Source organism: Camelus ferus, chromosome 29 (assembly GCF_009834535.1).
Source record: "Camelus ferus isolate YT-003-E chromosome 29, BCGSAC_Cfer_1.0, whole genome shotgun sequence".
NCBI classification, from domain to species: domain Eukaryota; kingdom Metazoa; phylum Chordata; class Mammalia; order Artiodactyla; family Camelidae; genus Camelus; species Camelus ferus.
The window spans coordinates 22,223,086-22,244,825 of NC_045724.1; the positions used below are offsets into that span (position 1 = coordinate 22,223,086).

A 21,740-nucleotide genomic window follows, 5' to 3' on the forward strand; every position below is an offset into this window, starting at 1 on the left:
ATTGTGATTTAATTAGCTTGATTTAATTACTTTGTTCACTGACTGAGCATTCTGTTGTTATGGCCAGATCCTAGCTCTCATTCGTGGCATGAATGTTCCCATAGAATTACACATTTTCTCTGTTCAGCCAGTGGAGCGGGCTGGGGGAGTTTGCCAGAAACTCACGATTTATCACAATCAGCATCATCCCAAATTAGAGGAAGCATCCAGCAATGGGATAACTTCTAAATGAAGTGTCTGCAAGCAGGTCACACCACCAGCCGCGGCTGTTCATCCGTTGTATTTCAGAGTCAACCTGACACCTGGTCCAGTCTGCAGTGCCTGCTTCATCACTGGGCTGCTCCTGTGAGCTGCTGCCTCTCCGGGCGCCCGTGTGAGGGGTCCAGCTCCTGCACAGGGTGTCACCCCTACAGCAGACCTGGCCGGCCCTCCTTGGCCTCCCTGGACCCAGACTCCACACTCACGGTGCCCATTCAAGCCGGTGCTCCTGCCTCCTCTCCCTCTGAGCCTGAGCTGCACCATCTGAAAGTTAGTATTTCTTTTGATTGCAAATACGGGCAACAAACCACAGAGCCTTACCAGTCCCTGGGACTGGGTCACCAGAGCACACCAGCTATTTCCATGATTGCACTGGAGTTATTGGCCACATCTTGGAACACTTTACTTTCATCACTACTTCAAAACAACAGTGGGTACCGGACCCTCCACCCCAAGTAGGTCACACATGATCTCAGCTCTTCCCCCCACCCCGCCCTTCGCAGGTCACTCTGTAACGCTGTGTGTGATTCAGGCTGGACAACAGTGGCCTTCACACTGAGGTTTTTGAAAACTGAGGTCAGCTCTAACTTGCCTAGATTTGAAAATGTATCATGTTGATGAATGTGCTTAAAGTTGTACCAAGTTGTTTTCTTGTGTCCTAACAACTGCATGTCCATAGATGTGGCTTCCTGCACGGGCTTATGTGTCTCATGTTACGATGGGAAACCATTCTCTGAGAACGGGTCCCTAGGCTTTGTCAGACTGCTCTAACAACAGAGGCCCAGGCTTTTTCTGTCCCTGTGTTACTTTCCTAACTTACACAGCTCTGGTAGCTTCAAACAACAGAAATGTATTCTCTCAAGGTTCTGGAGGCCTGAAGCTCAGCGTCAGTCTCCCTGGGCAGAAATCAGGGCGTCGTGGGGCCACCCTCCCTCTGCAGACTCCACAGGAGACTCCTTGCCTGGCCTCTTCCAGCTTCTAGTGGCTGCCAGCATTCTTTTGCTTGTGGCCGCATCACTCCAATCTCTGTCTCCATCCACATGGCCTTTTCCTCTTCTGTGTGTGTTACCTCCCTCTGCCTCTCTCTTACAAGGACACTTTTGATGGTGTTTAGGGCCTAGCTGGATAGTCCTGGATAATCTCCCCATCTCAAGATGCTTAGCCTAATCACATCTGCCTAGTCGCAATAAAGTAACACTTTCAGGTCCCAGGGATGAGGCCCCGATATTTTGGGGGCCGCCATTCAGCCCACCGTAGTTTCTATGCTCAATTCTTCACTGACCATACAATTCTGGCCTTGAGAAAGGGACACAAAATGATTTTCAAGACATGACAAGCCTGGTACCAAGCTAAAACAGATGTCCATGCAAAGCCCACTGAAACAATGAGGTAAGAGTTAATGTGACGGTTAAAGAGAAAGCAGGACCTTTAAAAAATTAAGCTTTCACTACGGCCCAGGAGAGGAAACAGGGCTGTTGCTTCACCTCCAGATGAAGAAAGTACACGCTTTGCCAGCTTTGCTGCTGGAACACGTGTGGTCCCTGGCCCTGAGATCTCACCGGGCTCAGGTTGGCAGTTCTGTGCGTTCCTCCCCCACCGCTCCTCCTGCCCCCGGGGGGCTGTATTTCTGTGCTGTGCAAAGTGCTGAATGAGGAACTTATGCCACTGACCAGAAGTGAAAAAGGGCAGGGACTGTGTGTTTTTCAATTAAACAGAATAAGAGGAAGTAAGTGTTAACTGTGACTTGAGAAGTTCAGGCTACTGGTGAGGACAGAATCCTTGCAGCCAGGTGTGCCAACCCCGAGTTTACATCCAAAAGGTGTTCTCCAGCCTCCTCTTCCGATCCTCATGAAAACGATGTCTGGCTGATCCAGCAGCTGCCAGACAGCCTTCTCTGGTGAGAAATCAGACCCGGTCCCGCTCCAGCGCTGCCTCTGGTCACGTGATTTCATTCACAAAACCTGACCTCTCTAAGTGCCAGTTTCCTCAGCTGGGCCTGACGTACTACATGGGCTCCTGAAAGGCAGGACTCGCTCTTAATTTCCTGTCTGAAGCTTTGAGCATGTGGCCTGGCACACAGAGGACCCTTAATAGATATTCACTTACTTGAACTGAATGTCTGTCTCACACAACTTACAGTCCCAAAGGGACACTGGGCGTGCCGCCTCTGAGGGTCGCTCCCAGACTCTGCGTAGACAGACAGCATCCTGTGGCTGCAGATGTCCTCCTGGTTCTTGCACTAACTCACTTTGCAACATCCCTTCTGGCCTCATGACGCTTTCGTCCTTTTCATTGCCTCAGAGAGGACACATCTGCCCTGGAAATGAGCAGAGAGAGGTCTCCGTTACCCACGCTCATTCAGAGGGCACGCGCGGTCAAGGGCGACTGTGCACAAAACTCGGTGCCCGTCATCAGGCTGGAGAGACCTTCGAGATGATCTAGTTCAACATCCTCCCTTTACGGATAAGAAAGCTGAGAGCTGTCCAGCGTCACATGGCTGGTGGGCAGCAAAGCACCCAGCTGGCTAGCACCTACTGCTGGGTCTCCTAGCCCAGCGCTCTCCCTCCTCTGCTGTGAGCCTTCTTCAACGTCATGTCTTCACTCGGCGTCGTAAAACTGGCTCAGCGCACTGCCTCACGGCCAAGTGCTCCAAACCGTCAAAGAGTTGAGAATGTTACCGACTCCTCACACACAGGCTAGGTTGTGGGAACCCATAAATAAAAAACATTACAAGGTACTGGGAAAATGCAGGGTGTTTCAGCAGGGCTTGACTTTGTGCTATACCATTCTGAGTCCCTCTTACTGCCTTGCCTATGTTTGTTTAGTTACTAACCAGTAAGACTTGCAGGTGGCAGTTTGAACTGACGTGTTTGATACCCCCTCCCTTCCCAAATCCTACTGAAAGATCACAGTGATGTCAAGCAGGGAGAAAGTCTGGGACATACATGTAAAATAAAGAGGAATGGTATCAAGGAGCTAGAAACTTCGGAGACGCCGGCATGACTGAGTGCAGGTGGAAGTGGCAGGCCAAATGCGGATAAGCGCTATTCATTGCTGACAAAGACAGACCGTGTGGGTAGCAAGCAGGTGAAATTTCCCCCAAAGACTTGGGAAATTCTCAAAGTTTACCTGGAAGCAGAGGGGACGGTGGGACAGTTGGTCAGAAGCAAATGAGAGCAGTTTGGCAACCACATCTGTGTCTAACACAGAACTGCTGGCCACCCAGGAGGGACCCGGGGACAGCCCCTATCAGCACCTCCCCCACAAGAGGCTCAGAGGAGCTATTTGAAAAAAGTAGTGAATTCCTGAGGCAAAAATGCCTTCCCAGTAGTTTGCTATCAACTTTTCCCAGCTAAATAGACCCCTAAGCAAAGGAATTAAAACCACCAAATAAATAAAAACCTAAAATTCCCCCTCTGGGACTAAGAGAAAAGGAACCAGTACAATTTCTGATGAAACTATCTCAAATCTCCAAAATGAATAAATGTAGATCACCTTCCAAAGGGAAAAGCAAATCGAAAAAAATTAAATAAAAATCACAGAACATATGAAAATATTTAGGACACAAACAGAAAGAAGACATTTTTGAAGACTTGGAGCAAGTATTTATCTATGAAATAAATTTATCCCAAAAACAGGGGATAAGTTTAACACAATCTTTAATTTAGATTTTGGACAACCCTGAAAGGACATAATGGAAAATAGCTATAAAGAGGAAACAATTGATAAGTCTTCCTGTCAGTGAAAATCATGCTCCTAGAATTTCCTTTTTTAATCAGCTTTAACCTGGGCTGGGTGGGGGGCTGAGTAAATTTTCCAAAGATGGGAAATCTCCCAGCTCACGTGCTCTTTCGCAATGTGACCTTCCTCTGTCATCAAGAGGAGTCTATTTCTTCACATCCTTGAATCGTCATGGATCACGGTAGCAGAGAGACTAAGACTACTCTGACCGATAGAATGTGCTGGAAGTGACACTGTGCCGGCTCTGAGCACAGCCCTCAACTCGCCTGGCAGCTTCTGCTTCCTGACTATTGGAAGTCAGCAGCCAGGTAAAAGTGTGGCCACCCTGAGACGCCTACACTGTGAGAAGCCCAAGCCACACAGAAAGGCCCTGGAGAGTGAGATACCACGGGGGGTTGGGGGTAGGCGGGTGGGAAGGGAGGGGAGACAGGCCATGCCATGGGAGTAGAAGCCACCACAGAAGGAGATCCTCCATCCAAGCTGAACCAACTGAGGCCGTGTGATCAGAGATACACCATCCAGCCAAGCCAACAAACTCCCAACCCCAAAAATGATGAACAGACTGCAATGGTTATTCTAAGCCACAAAGTTTTGAGGTAGTTGGTTAAACAGAAATAGCTAACAGGCAAAGGCAGCCGACAGCAGTCTGCGGTGCCTTACAGAAGCAGGTGGGTTTGGTGACTCCACATTTGCTGAACGTTCAAATCCCAAGCCCACTTCCCCAGTCCAGCTCCCAGAATGCTGACAGCCAGGACCTTACCCTCCAGGCAGGAGGTGAGCAGAGTCTCCTCTGAGAAATCTGACCAGCTCTAGAGGAAGGGCGAAAGCAGGCGTTCCCCACAGCCACCCTACAGAGAAGTCCCTCTCGGCAGGACCCCACCCACAGGCACACAGCTTCCAATGAGTTTTCAGTCCCCCACCGTAAACAGGCACCAACAATCCAGGATTCCCAGACATCTGAGGAAGCCTCTAATATGAAAGAGACCTGTCCCCAAACACACAGATGAAAGGGGATTTAGCAGAAACAGAGACTACATGAGGAAAAGAAAAGGAAAAAGCAGAACGATCGTTATTGTCCTTGGAGCAGAGATAGAGGAAAAGATATCGCACCCACAAAACAAGAACAGAATGCTATTAAAAGGAAAAGTAAAAGACACCACCAAAAAAGAGAATTACAGACCAATATCACTAATGAACATAGATGCAAAAATCCTTACCAAAATACTAGCAAATAGAATCCAACAGCACATAAAAAAGATTATACATCATGATCAAGTGGGGTTCATCCCAGGGACACAAGGATGGTTCAACATACACAAATCAATCAACGTAATACATCACATCAACAAGAGAAAGGACAAAAACCACATGATCATCTCAATAGATGCAGAAAAAGCTTTTGATAAAATTCAACACCCATTTATTATAAAAACTCTCACCATTTTGATCAACTAATCTTCGACAAAGGAGGCAAGAATATACAATGGAATAAAGACAGTCTCTTCAGCAAATGGTATTGGGAAAACTGGACAGCAGTATGTAAAACAATGAAGCTAGAACACTCCCTTATACCATACACAAAAATAAACTCAAAATGGATCAAAGACTTAAACATAAGACAAGATACAATAAACCTCCTACAGGAAAATATAGGCAAAACATTATCTGACATACATCTCAAAAATATTCTCCTAGAAGAAATAAAAGCAAGAATAAACAAATGGGACCTAATGAAACGTACAAGCTTCTGCACAGCAAAGGAAACCATAAGTAAAACAAAAAGACAACCTACAGAATGGGAGAAAATTTTTGCAAATGAAACTGACAAAGGCTTGATCTCCAGAATATATAAGCAGCTCATACAACTTAATAAGAAACAACCAAACAACTCAATCCAAAGATGGGCAAAAGACCTAAACAAGCAATTCTCTAAGGAAGACATACAAATGATCAAAAGGCACATGAAAAAATGCTCAATATCACTAATTATCAGAGAAATGCAAATCAAAACTACAATGAGGTATCACCTCACACCAGTCAGGATGGCCATCATTCAAAAATCCACAAATGACAAATGCTGGAGAGGCTGTGGAGAAAGGGGAACCCTCCTACACTGCTGGTGGGAATGCAGTTTGGTGCAGCCACTATGGAAAACAATATGGAGATTCCTCAAAAGACTAGGAATAGACTTACCATATGACCCAGGAATCCCACTCCTGGGCTTATATCCAGAAGGAACCCTACTTCAGGATGACACCTGCACCCCAATGTTCATAGCAGCACTATTTACAATAGCCAAGACATGGAAACAGCCTAAATGTCCATCAACAGATGACTGGATAAAGATGTGGTATATTTATACAATGGAATACTATTCAGCCATAAAAACCAACAACATAACGCCATTTGCAGCAACATGGATGCTCCTGGAGAATGTCATTCTAAGTGAAGTAAGCCAGAAAGAGAAAGAAAAATACCATATGAGATCACTCATATGCGGAATCTAAAAAAAAAAACAAAAACATAAATACAAAACAGAAACAGACTCATAGACAGAATACAAACTTGTGGTTTCCAGGGGGACAAGGGGTGGGAAGGGACAGACTGGGACTTCAAAATGTAGAATAGAAAAACAAGATTGTACTGTGTAGCACAGGGAAATATATACAGGATCTTGTGGTGGCTCACAGAGAAAGAGAATGTGACAATGAATGTATGTATGTTCATGTATAACTGAAAAATTGTGCTCTACATTGGAATTTAACACAACACTGTAGAATGACTATAACTCAATAAAAAAATGTTAAAAAAATCGTTACGAAGGTAAACAGTATAAAAATGGGAAATACATAAACAGGCAGCTCATAAACAAGGAAATCCAAATGATGAATAAATATACGAAAAGATAAAAAAAGGAAAAGTAGTCAAAGAACAAAAAAGAGCTTTGGGGAATTAAATCAACGATAGTATAAATGAATAACTCAGCAGAAGGGCTGGAAGATAAGTTGAGGAAACATTTTGGAAAGGAGAGCAAAAGACAGAGATGGAAAATAAAAGAAAAAAGATAACGGAAATTAGAGGACTTGTACAGGCAAATAACCATCTGTTTATCCAAATAATAAAGGGTTCCAGAGAAAAAGAACAGAAAACAGAGAGGAGGAAATCACCAGTAAAGGAGTTCAAGGGCACCTCCCAGAACTGAAGGCCACACCAGTCTCGTTATCATGAAATTTCACAGCAGCCGTGGGAAAAAGAAGATTCTGCAAGAAGAGAAAGAGAAAAGGACTGAAAGAGAGATTGAGAGAACTATCACATACAAATGATAAGCAATTGAATGACTTAGGATTTCTCAACAGCAACCCACGGAGCTGAAAGACAATGGTGCGGTGCCTTCCAGGTTCTGCAAAATGATCCCCGTATTATCTGCCCAGACAAACTATGAGTCAAGGGCAGGTGTAGAAGGAAGTTACTTTCAGACATATGAAAAATTAACCTCCTACACACTGTTTCTTAGGAAATTATGAGAGAGTATGTTTCATAAAACAAAGGAATGAGCCAAGAAGGAAGAAGATATGAGATCCAGGACATAGGCTCCAACACAGCAGACCGATAAAGGGAACTCCAGGGCCAGTCGAGAAGAGGGATCTCCGACTCCGAATGGCAGTAGCCGGTCCACAGACAGAATCCCCCAGAAGATGGAGAGAAGGTGTCTTATGTGAATGCTCATCTCAGGAGAGACCTAGAACACTGGCCTAGGATCAGAGGTTGACAAATGTATGGAAAACCAAATAAATAAACAAACAAAACAATTATAACCCAGAGCAGTGTCCTAGAGAAGAAACACAGTGGGAACCCCATATGTGATTTTAAATTTGGGGGGAATCACATTAAAAGAAAGAGCTGAAATTAATTTCACTTCAATAGTATATTTTATGTAAGCTAATACATCCAAAACATTATTTCAACATAAAATCAATAAGAATTATTGAGATTTTTATATTCTTTTTCATATGAAGCCTTTGAGATCCAGTGTGTATTTTGCATCCATAGCTCATTTCAGTTTACACACTGAAATTTCTCAGAAATACTTGATTTCAGCTGTATTTAGTTTTCATTAAACTTGCAGTTGAAAAGGTAATTCACCTACCAAAGGTGTTCCATACATACTTAAATGTTTTCCGAAAACCATCAGCTTTTAATTTAGATGTAAAAGAATTAATTTGGATATAAAAGAAATAATACTAAAAATGAATTCCTTGGGCACAGTAGCCACATTTCAAGAACGCCAAAGCTCCATGTGGCTAGAGGCACTGGACAGCTAAGATCCAGAGAAATCCAAAAGTTATACAGAAAAGGAAAAATAATTGTAGTTAGTACGTGGCTCAGCTTTGAATAACATACTCTGAATATTCATTTAATCAAAATTATAATACGAACTCCACAGGGAAGATGGGGATGGGAAATGTTTGTTGTATCAAGGGAGGAAGAGGAAAGAAAGCTAAATCCTAAATGCCTGAAACTGAAAAATTAAAAAGCAGCAATGTAATCCTATTAAATAGAAACACAGAAATAAACACAAAAGGATTCTATCAACATAGCTCCACATGAACGCCCCGAGTAAGGAGAAGTGGAGGGGAAGGGGCTCGAGACTCCCGGTTTGGGGGGTTGGTTTTTGTTTTTTTCTAACAAACCTCACAGTACTGGCTGACCCTTTAAACTCATGCATGTACAATTTTGATTTTTAAAAATATCTTGCAAACTATACTTCAATAAAAATGTATATACACACAAAAAAAAATCTTGCAAAATGATCGTGGGAAGGTGAGTGGCATGAGAATGGCCTGTGTAACATGGCTGAGGTAGGACTGTCACTTGAAAATGTGACCCTTTCTCATTGTCTCATGGAAGGAGAAAAGCAGGGCAGGCATCCCCAAGAGGGAAACTAAGAGAAAGGGAGCGCCGAGGTGGGAGAGGCTGCCTCCTGGCCGAATACCAAATCTCATTCTAAGGAGCCTGCACCCAGAGCAGGCTCTGCAGACAGTACACAGAGTGGTTTCCTGGGGCTCCCAGAGGATGGGGATGGGAGGGTGGGTGCGGAAACCTTGTTCTCAGGGATTGAAGCCTTCCAGGCCACAGGGCCAGCGTGCACTGCATCCCACATCCTCCACATCTCACACCTGCCTCTCCGCCAGGCCCGGCTGCTCCCCGGGCGGCCCCTAGTCTGCCTCCTCTCCTCCAAGCCAAGCCCCCCATCCTTCATGGCCCAGTACCAAGCTTCTTTCCGTATTAATTTCTCCCAACTTCTACTGGTCTCACTAACAATCTTTTTATGTTATTTTTCAATCTCCCACAACTCATGTGCTATGTCTTACGCAGTTTGGGCCTTAATTACAAACTGTTATGAATTGCACGCTGTAATTTCACATATGATTTCCAAGCTGCAGGCTAAGAACAAGGACAAAATCCCCAGGTCTCCCGCAGGCCCCACCATACCCAGCACAAGATTCAACCCGTAGTACCGGTTTAAAGAGTGTTTGATGATTGATTGTTGCCGGTGGTGTTATATATGCATTCACCCACTTCTACAGTGGCTCCTATCACAGGAACTACGGTATTTTAGAGGTAAACAGATGGATGCGAGAGAATTTTTATACGTAGGAATGCAGATCCAGAGCTGAGTTACTGTTTCTTCAATCCATGGCACATTATAATTGGGCAGTATGCAATCTTTCCCTTCTTTAATTTTATTTGAATTTTTTCCCTGTATCCTTGACCCCATGACCTGTCTCCTTCCTCTCTCCCCACCCAACAGACACCTGTCTAAAGTGTCAGGAATGTGGCCTTGGAAACGTTCGTATCTTAAAGATAGAGTGTTGTTAGTGTGTGTGTGCTTTTTCTAACTTTATTAAAATAATATCACGCTAGAGATCTTGTTCTACGTCTTACTTTTTCACTCAACACTCCTTCTAGGGAATTACATCTAGCCATTGCCGCATTGCTGCATGGTGTTCCCCCAGAAGCTTCTACCACGTCTCATCTACCTCTTCCCCAAATGATGGACACCTATGTTGTCTCCAACTCCCTGGGACCCAAAGTGATGCCGTCAGGGGCATCCTTACACATGCGTGTTTCCATTCGGACGTGTGAAAGAGTTCATAAAAGGCATAATATACGATTTTTGAATTGCTCTCCAGAATGGCTCTGCCCACCTCACTTCCACCAGCTGTAGAAGAATTCACTGCTGTGTAATTCAGAAAGAGCTGTCAGACACAGTGGGACAGCGGAGCACCTCCAAAGATAAGTCTCACAGTGACTCTCATCAGCTCCATGAAAAGAGGAGGACAGAAAGACAGAGGCTGCTCTCGTGGGTCCTTTCCCCCAGGCCACAACCTTTAATGCAGGGACAGGGATGAGCTGCTTTCCTGACCTCCATTCTGTGCTGCTGACTCAGCTGTGCTCCTTGGGGTTCAACTTATTCCAGACAATGCTTTTGATTCCTATCTCAAAAGGTTCTCTAGCTTGGGAAAAGAAGGAGGGAAGAAGAAACAAGAGGAAATGAATTAACATCTGAACCCACAGGGTCTTAAAGGGTAAACACACACACACAATTAACTAGAAGGAATATGGCTTCCAGGGTACGTCTCTTCCCTGTCAGCGGGGGAGTTAATGAGCCCCTTTGCCAGCTGTGGCTGAGCGAAGTGTCTCTGTCTTTTCCTGCCCACACCCTCATCTGTCATGACCCAGGGTCCGCAGGGTCCCAGCAGCACACAGTTCCCCTGATTACCCACTTCCTGCCCTCCACCGGGGGGCGACCTGATCACGGTCCCTCTGAGTACACCTGGGCCATCATCTGCCCTCCTGAGCTATGCCCTGCGCCCTCCACGTGCCCGCACTGGAGCTCGAAGGTCAGACACGTGAGGCGTCGCTTCCCCACTTGGCCTCAGCTGCCACATCTAGAGAGCCGGGTGGCGGGACAGCAGATCAGATGCGGAGACGGAGGAAGACCAAGCCCTGGGACAGGGCAGGCCGCCTGGGCCCCCGCCCGCTGCATGCCCCTCCACGTCCTTCCCCAGTTCCCACCATCTGGGATCCGCCCAGGAGCTGCCAAACTCCTGATGGTCGCATCTGGCTTAAGAGAAGGAAACAAGGAGTGAGGAGACCTCGAGGAACAGGCAGCACTTGGCACGCACAATAGACGCAGCTGCTGTTTACAGCCCTGGTTTAGGGTGGCCTCGAGCTGGACCTCACACCTCCCCGCCCTGACTCTCCCCTGGGGGGCATTGTCTTACACGGGGCATCTGGAACCTCACAGTCCTGCAGCTCAGAAAAAAAAAAAAAAAGAAAGAAACAATCCATGAATTCCACGAAGCTATGAAACTATAACGAACTCTCTTCCTGGGAAAACTTCCCGACCCCGCTCTTAGGGTAAGGCAGGTCCATGCAGCTCCGAACTACCCTACATTCTCTCCTCGTTAAATGGGAACATAAAGATCAATTGTCCAGTGAAAATGCGACCCTATGAAGCCTCTTCCTAAATAACAGCCAACCAGGTTTGAAACACTCCTGATTTCTTAACTAGGGGGAAAAAACCATCAAGAACTCAGGCTGTCAGTTAAAAACCAGTATCACGCTGCATGGTAGGCTAGGACCTTCTGGGGCCCGTCCCGCTTGGTGTTGTCATCTGGGCGGTTCTTCTGGCCCCAGGGCATCTCCTCCCTGGTCTCGTCCCCATAGAAACAACCGGAGGAGCTGGCAGGCGCGGGTAAGGCGCTGTGAGCACCATCTGACTCCATCCGCGCCCTTCCAGCGCCCACTCCTGATTTCAGCCGCCTGCGCTGGCTCCGCTGGGCGAGGCGGTTTCTAATTACCTCCCTTCTGTTTTCTCCCTCCTCTCTTCTCCTCTCCCATCCTCTCCCCTCCCTGCTCCCTCCGAGGACAGCCTTTCCAAGAAATCGCACACACGCACACCTGGCACGGTGCGATAGGGAAGCTGCCATGGATACCGGGCCACCATTCCCACCCCGGTGGCGGCTCCTGGGAATAAGTAACTATCTCTAGAATGCTACATACTCCAGATGTGCGCCGCCTAGTGCCTGGAGACCCTGCTTCCTCATCTCATTATGCCTCTTTTTCTCCACAAGTTTCATATATGCACATCAAGCCTTCAGAAGGGGGGAAAATGGGAAATGGTAATCTTCCTTTTAATATGCTACCACATGCCAGCCTGGAACAGCTGTGCACACACAGCACGTTGGACTGGACATGAAATATAGCCCGCGACCATTTTTTAAGCATTCATTCCCAGGGCTTACAAAACACATTTACTTGGAGGGAGGTCACCCAGTCTTCCTTCTGCATAAAAAGGTGGCTTTGATATAGGTACAGCCATCTGGAAACAGCCTCCCCAGCCATTGATATGTAAAGTGCACACATCACACCATCTTGCTCGGGACTGTGCAGCAGGAGGCAGACACACACACACAGGCCCCGTAATTGTTTAAATATACAGCCTCCATGGTGCTTACCTTGCTCTGAAAACCCATTTGCCAGCAGCCTCGGTGACTCTGGACAGGCTGGGGGAGGTGGGGGGAAAGGGGTTGCAATTTGCTCACGGGGGCGTTTGTCTGTGTGCAGGAGGAGTGTCCTGGAATCCAGATTTGGGGGAGATTATTTGCACACTCTCCAGTGCTGATCCCGGCTTGCTAATAAGGAAGACTATTGTCAAGTCCATCATGGGAGTAAATAGCAAACACCCCATCGAAACGACACCTCTGCTCTTTTGATCATTACAGCCAAGCGTTTGCTTCCCTCCCTGCAAGACTTAGATCCCACCTTTAGTAACTGGTTTTGTCGGGCATTTAAAGGAAAAGAGCAAGGGCTCCAAGATCGCTAATTGATCTCCATGTAATCAGGGGGATGACTCTGCACGTTTATTGACACTTACTCTTTAGAAGGCGTAAGCCACCCGCCCTTGACAAGACCTTCATCGTACAGACCTTCCCCAAAGAAATTCTTGACCTCTGAAGCTATTTGACTTTTGTGTTGTCTCTTCCCTTTTTATTTACAAGGCTTGTTTTTCATCTTTGTTTTAAATTTTTTTTAATATCTACATGATACGGATAACAGAAATCTGCTGCGTTAAAATTTAAGCGTACTATCGCTTTCTCCCAAAAGAAATCCCAGAAAGGACACAGAGAGTGCTCTGGGTGACTCAAAGGGTTAAGCTGTTAAATGCACAAATAGCAGGGCTCCTGTTACCAGGAGGAGAGGGAGCTGCCTGGAAGCAGATCACTCTAGGTCAGCCTGTCCTTTACATTGTGAAGAGCTTGAAAGGAGCTAATAAACCCAGCCGCCTATGGCCAAGGTAATTTATTTTATATTCCTAGTCATCACATGCAATATTTTTTGGAGGGGGAGAGCAAATATAATTCAAGGAAAGTGATAAACAATAGGAAAAAAAAACCCACAATATCTAGTGATGCTTCTACCCCCAAGTCAAGAGAGCACGTGCCTTTCTCTGCATTTGTGGTGTATTTCTTATCCTGTTTGTGCATCAACATCTTCAAAGTGCTTCAGTGGCTGGTGGGAGGGGCAGTGCAGAGGGGTGATGGTGGCTCTGCCTGGCCTGAGGTCAGTGGTCCTTCCTGTGGGGGACGCAAATCCCCTGAGATGAGCAGCTCCCAGGGTGGGCACAGACATTTCTGCACAGCCACCTCCCAGCCTCCCACCTCCCCCCCTTCAGGAGACACATCCACTTGACTTCTGAATCGGCTCCTGGCTGGGAGCAATTACTGAGTGGACAGCCCTCCAGCTGATTTCCTGAGCCATCGTCCAGGACAGCTTCCCCCGAGCTCCGGGTGAGAGGCTGGGCCGTTCTGCTCCTGTCTCGCACTTGCCGCATTTCACGTGGATGAGGTCATTGGACCGCAGATGAGGTAACTGTGCAGCCCGCCTGTGAGCTGGGAGAGGTTGCCACATGACCATCCATGTAAACACAGCGAGGTCCCCTCGGGGCCTGCGACAGCTGGGCTCTGCTGCTGGCTGCCCTGCTGAGGGGTGGGAGCCACAGGACTCCTGGAGCTTGTCTGCACTCTTAAAGGAGCCAAATCACTGCCTGGGCTCCTATCACACACACACCCCCCCCCCTCCTCTGCCACCCAACACACACACAAACACACTGGTCCACTAGCTTCAGGGCAGAGGAACACCCTCGAGGGAGAAGCACCAGTGGCTCCCATGACAGATGTGCACGGGGCTTGTGGTGGGTGACTGAATGAATAACACAGCCTCTTAAAAATGGACCCCCCTCCAAAGGCAGAAAGGTGCCCAGGGCTGAGGGGCGCGTTCTCTGCAAGCCCACCTCTACACCTCCAGCATTTGGACATCTCATAATTGTCTCTAAGTTAGAAACGTGGCTGGAAAACAAGCATTTTTTTTAAAGCCAATAAAGAAATACATTTTTAAAGCTGCTCTAAACTACAGAGGACAGAATGTATTTCCAAACGTGGAACTTTGCTGCTCAAGTGGTCCAGGGTCCACAACTCTCAAGGTCAGACAGTTGTTTCCAAGGTCAAGGCAGATTAACTAAATCCTGCATCTTTCCCATGCTTTCCGTATTTATTCCTTTTTTATGGAGCCTGACCATGTGCAGAGCACTTTACCGAACACTGAGAATGTTATGAGACCAAGAGCTTGGTCTCCACGCCCAGGGAGCCCCCGCAAGGCAGTCAACCACCACCATCGTGCTAGCAGCACCCGCCAGTGAGGACAATAAAGGGGGCTGTGTGCCGGGACTGGAGACAGGGGAGCCACGAAAACGGAGGGCATCTCCAGGAAGACCTCCCTGAGAGCCTCACCGAGCTGAGACCAGAAGTGTGAGTCACAGTAAAAGGCACAACGGTAGAGAAGACACACGGCGGGGCGGGTCACACATCTTGCAACCACCTGTGAGGGACCTTCACCGTGATCCCCATTTTACAGATGCTCACACAGCTATAAGAGACGTTAAGTAACTTGCCCAAGGAAGTGGTAGAATCAGGATTTGAACCAAGGGGTGGGACCCCAGGACTTCCACTGTATAATCACGCTGCCCCAGACACAGTCACTGGGACCCTAAAATAAGGAGAGGCTCATAGCCAAGTGTGAGTGCACAGGAAGGGTGGGAAAACCCTGGTAGAGGAGACCTAGGTGATGGAGAGAACATTCTGGAAAGAGCAGCAAACCTGCATGCCCTTGTGTGTGTGTGTGTGTGTGTGTGTGTGTGTGTACGCACATAGTGAGAGAGAGTGAGAGAGAGAAAGAGAGAGAGAGAGGGAGGGAGAGACTTTGAAGCCATACGAAAGAATTTGAACTTTTTCCTAAGGGACACTGGGAAGTCATTGAAAGACTTTAGGCAGATTAATGAGGTAATCAGATTCATGTGTTTGAAATGTTGCTCTGGCCGTGGTGGGGAAACCGGACTGGAGAGCATGAAGGGCATGTTGGGATAATCTGAGTGACAAATAACGGCCAGGACTGAGAGGGAGCCGCAGGCACAGGACCATGGTCGGGAGGGGACTTCTCCCCAGGCGGCAGAACCAGCAAAGCTTGGTAATCCGCTGGCCATGGGGTGGTGTGTGGGCGGGTGGAGGGAAGGACAGAGGAAGAGGGAGGAAGGTATCTTCTGACAGAGCTGCAGGATGTGAAGGAAGATCAGGTTTCGAGATGCTTACCAGGCACGTAGACACGCAGATCTCAGGCTCAGGACGGAGATCTGGCCTGAAGACAGAGTGAGGCGCCCTGACGACACACACGGCAACTGAGCCTGGGGAGCCGGCGAGCGTGGCCGAGACGTCACTGACACCCCATTTCTTTACCTTTGGGTACTTGTAGAAAGGCACATTCTCCTGCACTGAAACAGAAGCTACATGAGGGCAGGGGCATGTTTTTCGTCTTGTTCTCTCTCCACTTGTCCCCCAGTACGTGACATCTGGAATACTGGCAACATTCCATAAGTACTGCAGAATAAAAGAAATGAAGGAGAACTCTTTCTCAGATAAGGTTACAAAAGGAAGACAGTCAGGGAGTTTTTAAAGTTTTAAAGCGTTTAAATTTTAAATTCCCCCTCAAAGCCTCAGCCCTCTGACACACTATGGAAGACGGGGAAATGGGTGTACAGATCGTGTCGTGCCCCAGTCTTGTTTGGCGTCAAGGCTGGCAGCAGTTACTTTCTGTCCCTAACCATGTTTGGGTCCTTCTTGCTTCATCAATCAAGGTTGACTCTAAATTTCAAAACAACACCAATAATAACATTGTTACTGTATGAATCTCATCCGCTGCAGCGCTGAGTGATGTGACTGTGCTCAGAGAAAAGTCTGTGTAGCAGACTTTTTCCCTTAGGAAGAAGTTCAAGCCCATCACTGAGCTTGTCCTGCCCAGAGGAGAGTGGGCCCCACATCAAGATCGAAGGCAGACAGGGAGAAAAGGGAAGCTTCATGCACTGTTGGTGGGAATGTAAATTGGTGCAGCCACTGTGGAGGACAAGATGGAGGTGCCTCGAAAAGCTAAAAACAGAACTGCCATCTGATCTAGGAACTGAGAAAACAAACACATTAATTTGAAAAGATATCCGCATCCCGATGTTCACTGTGGCATTATTTACAATAGCCAAGACGTGGCCAAGGTACGGAAGCAACCTGAGTGTCCACTGATAGATGAACAGATAAAGAAAACGTGATAGAATTCTAACCAAATATTAGCCATAAAAAGGAAGGAAATTTTGCCATTTGCAACAGCATGGATGGACCTTGAGGCATTATGGGAAGTGAAGTAAGTCAGACAGAGAAAGACAAATACAGCCCGATCTCACTTGTATGTGCAAAAAAACAAAACAAGCAAAACAAACCAAAACTCATAGATACAGAGAACAAACTGGTGGTCATCAGAGGGGAGAGGGTGGGGGTGGGCAAGATAGGTGAAGAGGGTTAAGAGGCACACGCCCCTAGTTTTATAACAAGTCAGTCATGAGATGTAATAGACAGCATAAGGAGTATGGTCAGTAATACTGTAATAACCTGGTATGGGGACAGGTGGTTACCAGGCTCACCATGGTGATCATTTTATAACATATGTAAACGTCAAATCATCATGTGGTACACCTGAAACTAACATAATACCGCACATTGCCTATAGTTCAATTGTAAAAAGATCAAATGTGTCCTCTTCTCTTAAATTACATCAGCTGATCGAAATCATGCCACATTTCAACTTACTTCATGTTTGAACTATAAATCTCTTATAAAATGTTTATTTTTCTCACAATTTCTATGGCCTTTTTTTCTGACTAAGAGAAGACATATGCACTTATCATGAAATTCTCCCAGGTTCTTAATCGCGTAATGTGCGTGATGCAACCCCCTTTCTTACTGAAGGCCGTCTTTACGGGCCCTCTGCCGTCCTGTGCTCGTTTGGACCACTTGTTTTCTGAGATGGCTGCACAGCTGTCAGCCCAGGGCTCCTTTTCACTGTGCTCCTGGGCTTGTTTCACTGTTTCTCAGATTACCATTCTTCTTCTTGATACTTTTTTGCTTTAATGTTGTGTTACTCTAGCTCAGCCTCACTAGTGTTTTCTCTGACCCATGGAAATACCAAAAACACTCTCATTTTACAGCCTCTGCACTGGCTCTTGCTCTCTGTTTAATGCTCCTCTCTCCTGCCTCAGACCTTTACAGAACTTGGTCCTTTATCTTATTCAAGCCAGGTTTTAAACATTGCCTCCTCACTGAGCCTCCCTCCCCTACCATCCAATCGCAAAAATAAACAAACAAAAACAACCTCTCAGTCATCCGCTATGAAAACTTCTTTTATTTTCAACATAGTACTCTCATTTCCTGGTAGTTTCTGGTTTTATTCACTTATTTATCTTCTGTTCCTCCCCATTAAAATGCCAGGTCCCAGAGAGCAGGAGTTTTTTCTGCCTTTTCTATCTGTAAACCCCAAGCCCTGGAGCAGTGAAACATGTGTAGGAGAGGCCCAGTAGACAGGCTGAGAGAGCTTTCAGGACGCCACACTCACACAGAACCCCCGTTTCTTCAACCCCATCCTTTGTCATAACAGAAGAGAGGTCAGCATCTTAGGATATTGCCTCTGCAATCCCGCTAACCTGAGCCTATAAGCTCTCAGATGGAAGAGGAGCTATAACTCGGTGCGACAAGATGCTGAAGGGCTTGGGGACATGCTTAAGGAAAAACAGGTGGTTGTCCTTTAGTTAACTTATCAGGGTTTGCTTAGCTGAAACAGGACGTAAGCTAAGAGGGAGAGATAAATGATTAAGTTTTGCTGTTAGAAATACAGAAGACTAGATACTTTGAAAACTCTTTCATTTCAAAATACTGAGATGCTGGATAGATTGAAGTATTATATGAATTGCTGAATAAGAGAAATTCTCAGAAACATAAAGTAAAATAAAACAAAACAAAATAAGCCATAAGAAAACTCAGGAGCTGGGGCTGCTCAGGAAACCAATGCCAATGCCAGGATTCTGCAGTAGGGATTATTAGCAAACCGCAGCACACAGGCCTACCACCTGTTTTTGTAAATAAAGTTTTATTGGCACATTGCCATGCCCATTCATCCACATATCGTTTATGGCTGCTTTTGTGCTACAACAGCAGAGCTGAGTATTTGCATCAGAGACCATATGGCCTGCAAGCTTAAAATATTTACCCTGATCCTTTAAGAAAACCCTTAATGGTTATGGAAATGGGCTCTTTGGACTGATACAAAGTGAGAGAGGAACCTCAAACTCAAAGGGGCTTACTCTCCAGGAAAAGGGTGGGCTAGAGAAACACACCTACTGGCAAAACAACCCACAGGGAAATCTCTCTTTTTTCACTACAGCTCCAGGTGGAAAATATTATTAATAATAGTAACAATAATAAAAATTTAAAAAGAATAATGATGGTCTTCCCAGGAATTTGTAATTATATGCCTGCTGTCACAGGAAGCTCAGGCTCAAATTTTCACTACCCATGTAATCTTCAAAACTCCAAACAAAGAAAATAAAATGGTCCCAGTTTGGTAACATCTCTGTGCCTGGTGGAGGGAAATGCAAACCTTCTCCAGAGCAAAGACTTCTTTACCCAGTCACATGAGGATTCCCACAGTTTAAGTTCAGTTAAATATGTTTTTAAAAAGAGAAAAAAATGTACCAAACCACAAGATTACCATCATCATAAGTGAAAGTCAACAGAAACAAGCATGATTTAATCCCCCAAGAAATTCAGATATTAGAATTATCAGATATACAACTTAAAACAAGTGTGTACAAAGCATTAAAAGAAATAAAAGATTAAAAAATTAACAAGCTTTGAAAAAGGAACTATCAAAAGTGACCAAACAAATCTGATAAAGAACCAAATATAACTATGGAAATAAAAATAAAACTATATATAATTAAAAACAACAACAACATATTATATATATACACACATACACACATAAGATATGTTCATACATATATGTGTATGGGTGTGTGCGTGTGTGTGTGTGTGTGTGTGTGTGTGTGTGTACTAATGGATATGTGAAACAGAAAAATAAACATGGATGAAGGGAGAATTAGTGATCTAAAGACAGATCTGAAGAAAACACTCAGAATGCAGCACAAAAAAATAAGAACATAGAAAACATAAAGAGAAATGGAGGAATGAATGAAAAGTTCTAACATACATCCAAGCAGAGTTACACAAGAAGGAATAGAAAGAATGTAGAGAGAAACCCTATTTGAAGAGCAAATAGCTGAGAAAATGCCAGAACTAATGCAAGACATAGATCTGCTAGCATAGGAAGTATATCCCAGGCAGGGTAAACTTTTCTAAGATAATCTCACACACTAGGCACCTCCTGTGAAACTGCAAAACACTAAAGCCAAAAAGAATGTCTTGAAAGCAACAAGAAAGGAAAGACAGATCACCAACCACAGAACGACTGTGGTCTGACGGCTGACTTCCAACAGAAACAATGAAGCCAAAAGACAGTGGAACCACATCTTCAGAGGCTGAAAGAAAATAACTATCAATCTAGAATTGTGTTCTCAGAAATATTATCTTTCAAAAATGATAAGAAAATGAAAACATTTTGGCTAATGAAAAACTTTACCATTAACAGACTCTTATCAAAGGAATATCTAAAGGATGAACATCTAGAAGACAAAATGATTCTAAAAGAATGCTTTGAAATAGAACAAGAAATGCCAAGCTTAATTGCTCAGGAAAGTAGAGAGGATTTTGAGGCAAGAGAAGAAAGCAAGACGAGAAAGCTGCCAAAAACATCAACACTTTGTGGGAGTCAGAAGAAATGTCTAATAGATGTTTTATTGTGTTTCTGTGGTGTGGCATGCACTGTGAATTCTTCTCCCTGAATTCCCACAATATCTTCAGTAAAGGACACATTTCTCTCAAGTGCTTTGGGGAGCTAAATTTACTTCTCAAGATAGGATGAAGAGCCTTTCTAACAGAAAGTTAGGGAAGCAGCCCCATTTCTACTAACTGCATCAGTGGCAGTTGATGGCAGGTTCCAAGCACAACCTTCAGGGACAAAAGAAATCAAGAAAGGACATTTACCAAGCACTCCTGCGACCAGGCACTGTGCACTGATCTTTTCCCACAGCACGTCATCGACCCCTCACATATAAGGTATACATAACCACAAGATATGTGTGGCCATTACACGGAGAAGGGTGCAGCCATGGTGAGATAAGCCTTACAAATTTGGAAATAAGTTTGTACCTAATAATTGCACTATACAATCAATACATAATGGATGAGTCAAAGCTCTACTATGTTTTTAATTAGAGGCGACCAGACTGTTGCCTAAATGAGGCATCAGCAAACTACAATCTAGAGGCCAAATCTACTGATTGTTTTTTACATTTTTTTAATGATTGAGGGGGGAAAAAAGAAAGAGAGAAAAATATTTTTGACAAAAACTACATGAAACTCACATTTCAGTATCCATACAATTTTCTTGGAACACAGCCTTGCTCATTCATTTACACCTAGTCTATGCCTTTTTTTGCCTCATCATGGCAGAGTGGAGTCATTGCAGCAGAGATAACAGGGTAGGGGCAGAGTAAGGTACAAGGGAAGAGGCTGGGCTGTTATTTCAGAGGAAATAACACCTGTGTATCAACAAGGATCCCCTAGACCCCCATTTGATACATGTACTCCACCTTTTCCTGCAGCTTCAGCTCGTCTTTCTTTCTGCCCAAAATATTTGGTATCAGACTCTTTACAGACAGTGTTTGCCAACCCCTGGCCTAATTGGTACTATTAACATATTTTTAATGTAATAATCAGAAAGGTCAGTGGGTGTTTCAAAAGGAAAAAAGTCAAGAAAATGAAAGCCAGATGTTCCCAGGCAAGTACTAACTTGTGAGGTTAGCTTGACAAAAGCCAGGAGTTAGCAAGACCTAGTCAGACCTGTTGCAAAACGGATGAACCCTGTTAAAATTGCATCTCAACAGTAGTCGTAGCACCATGTGTCGAGCAAGGCTCCATGCCACACGTTGTGCTTCACACCTTACACACGTTATTTAATGTAACACTCAAAACAAGACTATGAGGGAGGTGGGTATTATTTCCACTCTAGTGGTGGAAAAAATGAGGTTCAGAGAGGTTAAGTGGCTTTCCCAAGGCTATCCAGTGAGTTAGGGGGAAGTTGGAGCCTTGGACCATCTGATTCCAAAGCTCTCAATCACTAACCTA

General features: G+C 45.3%; 1 protein-coding gene across 1 annotated transcript in view; it reads right to left on the minus strand.

Annotated features, from left to right (window-relative positions):
- Positions 1–1,883: 1,883 nt before the first annotated feature.
- The window catches only part of LOC116660461 (translation initiation factor IF-2-like), a 52,884-nt gene continuing 33,027 nt past the window's right edge, over positions 1,884–21,740 (minus strand). Inside the window, exon 2 of the mRNA XM_032470004.1 lies at positions 1,884–2,575. Coding sequence (XP_032325895.1) covers positions 2,556–2,575 — 20 coding nt within the window. The 3' untranslated portion in view covers positions 1,884–2,555. The remainder of the gene's footprint in view (positions 2,576–21,740) is intronic.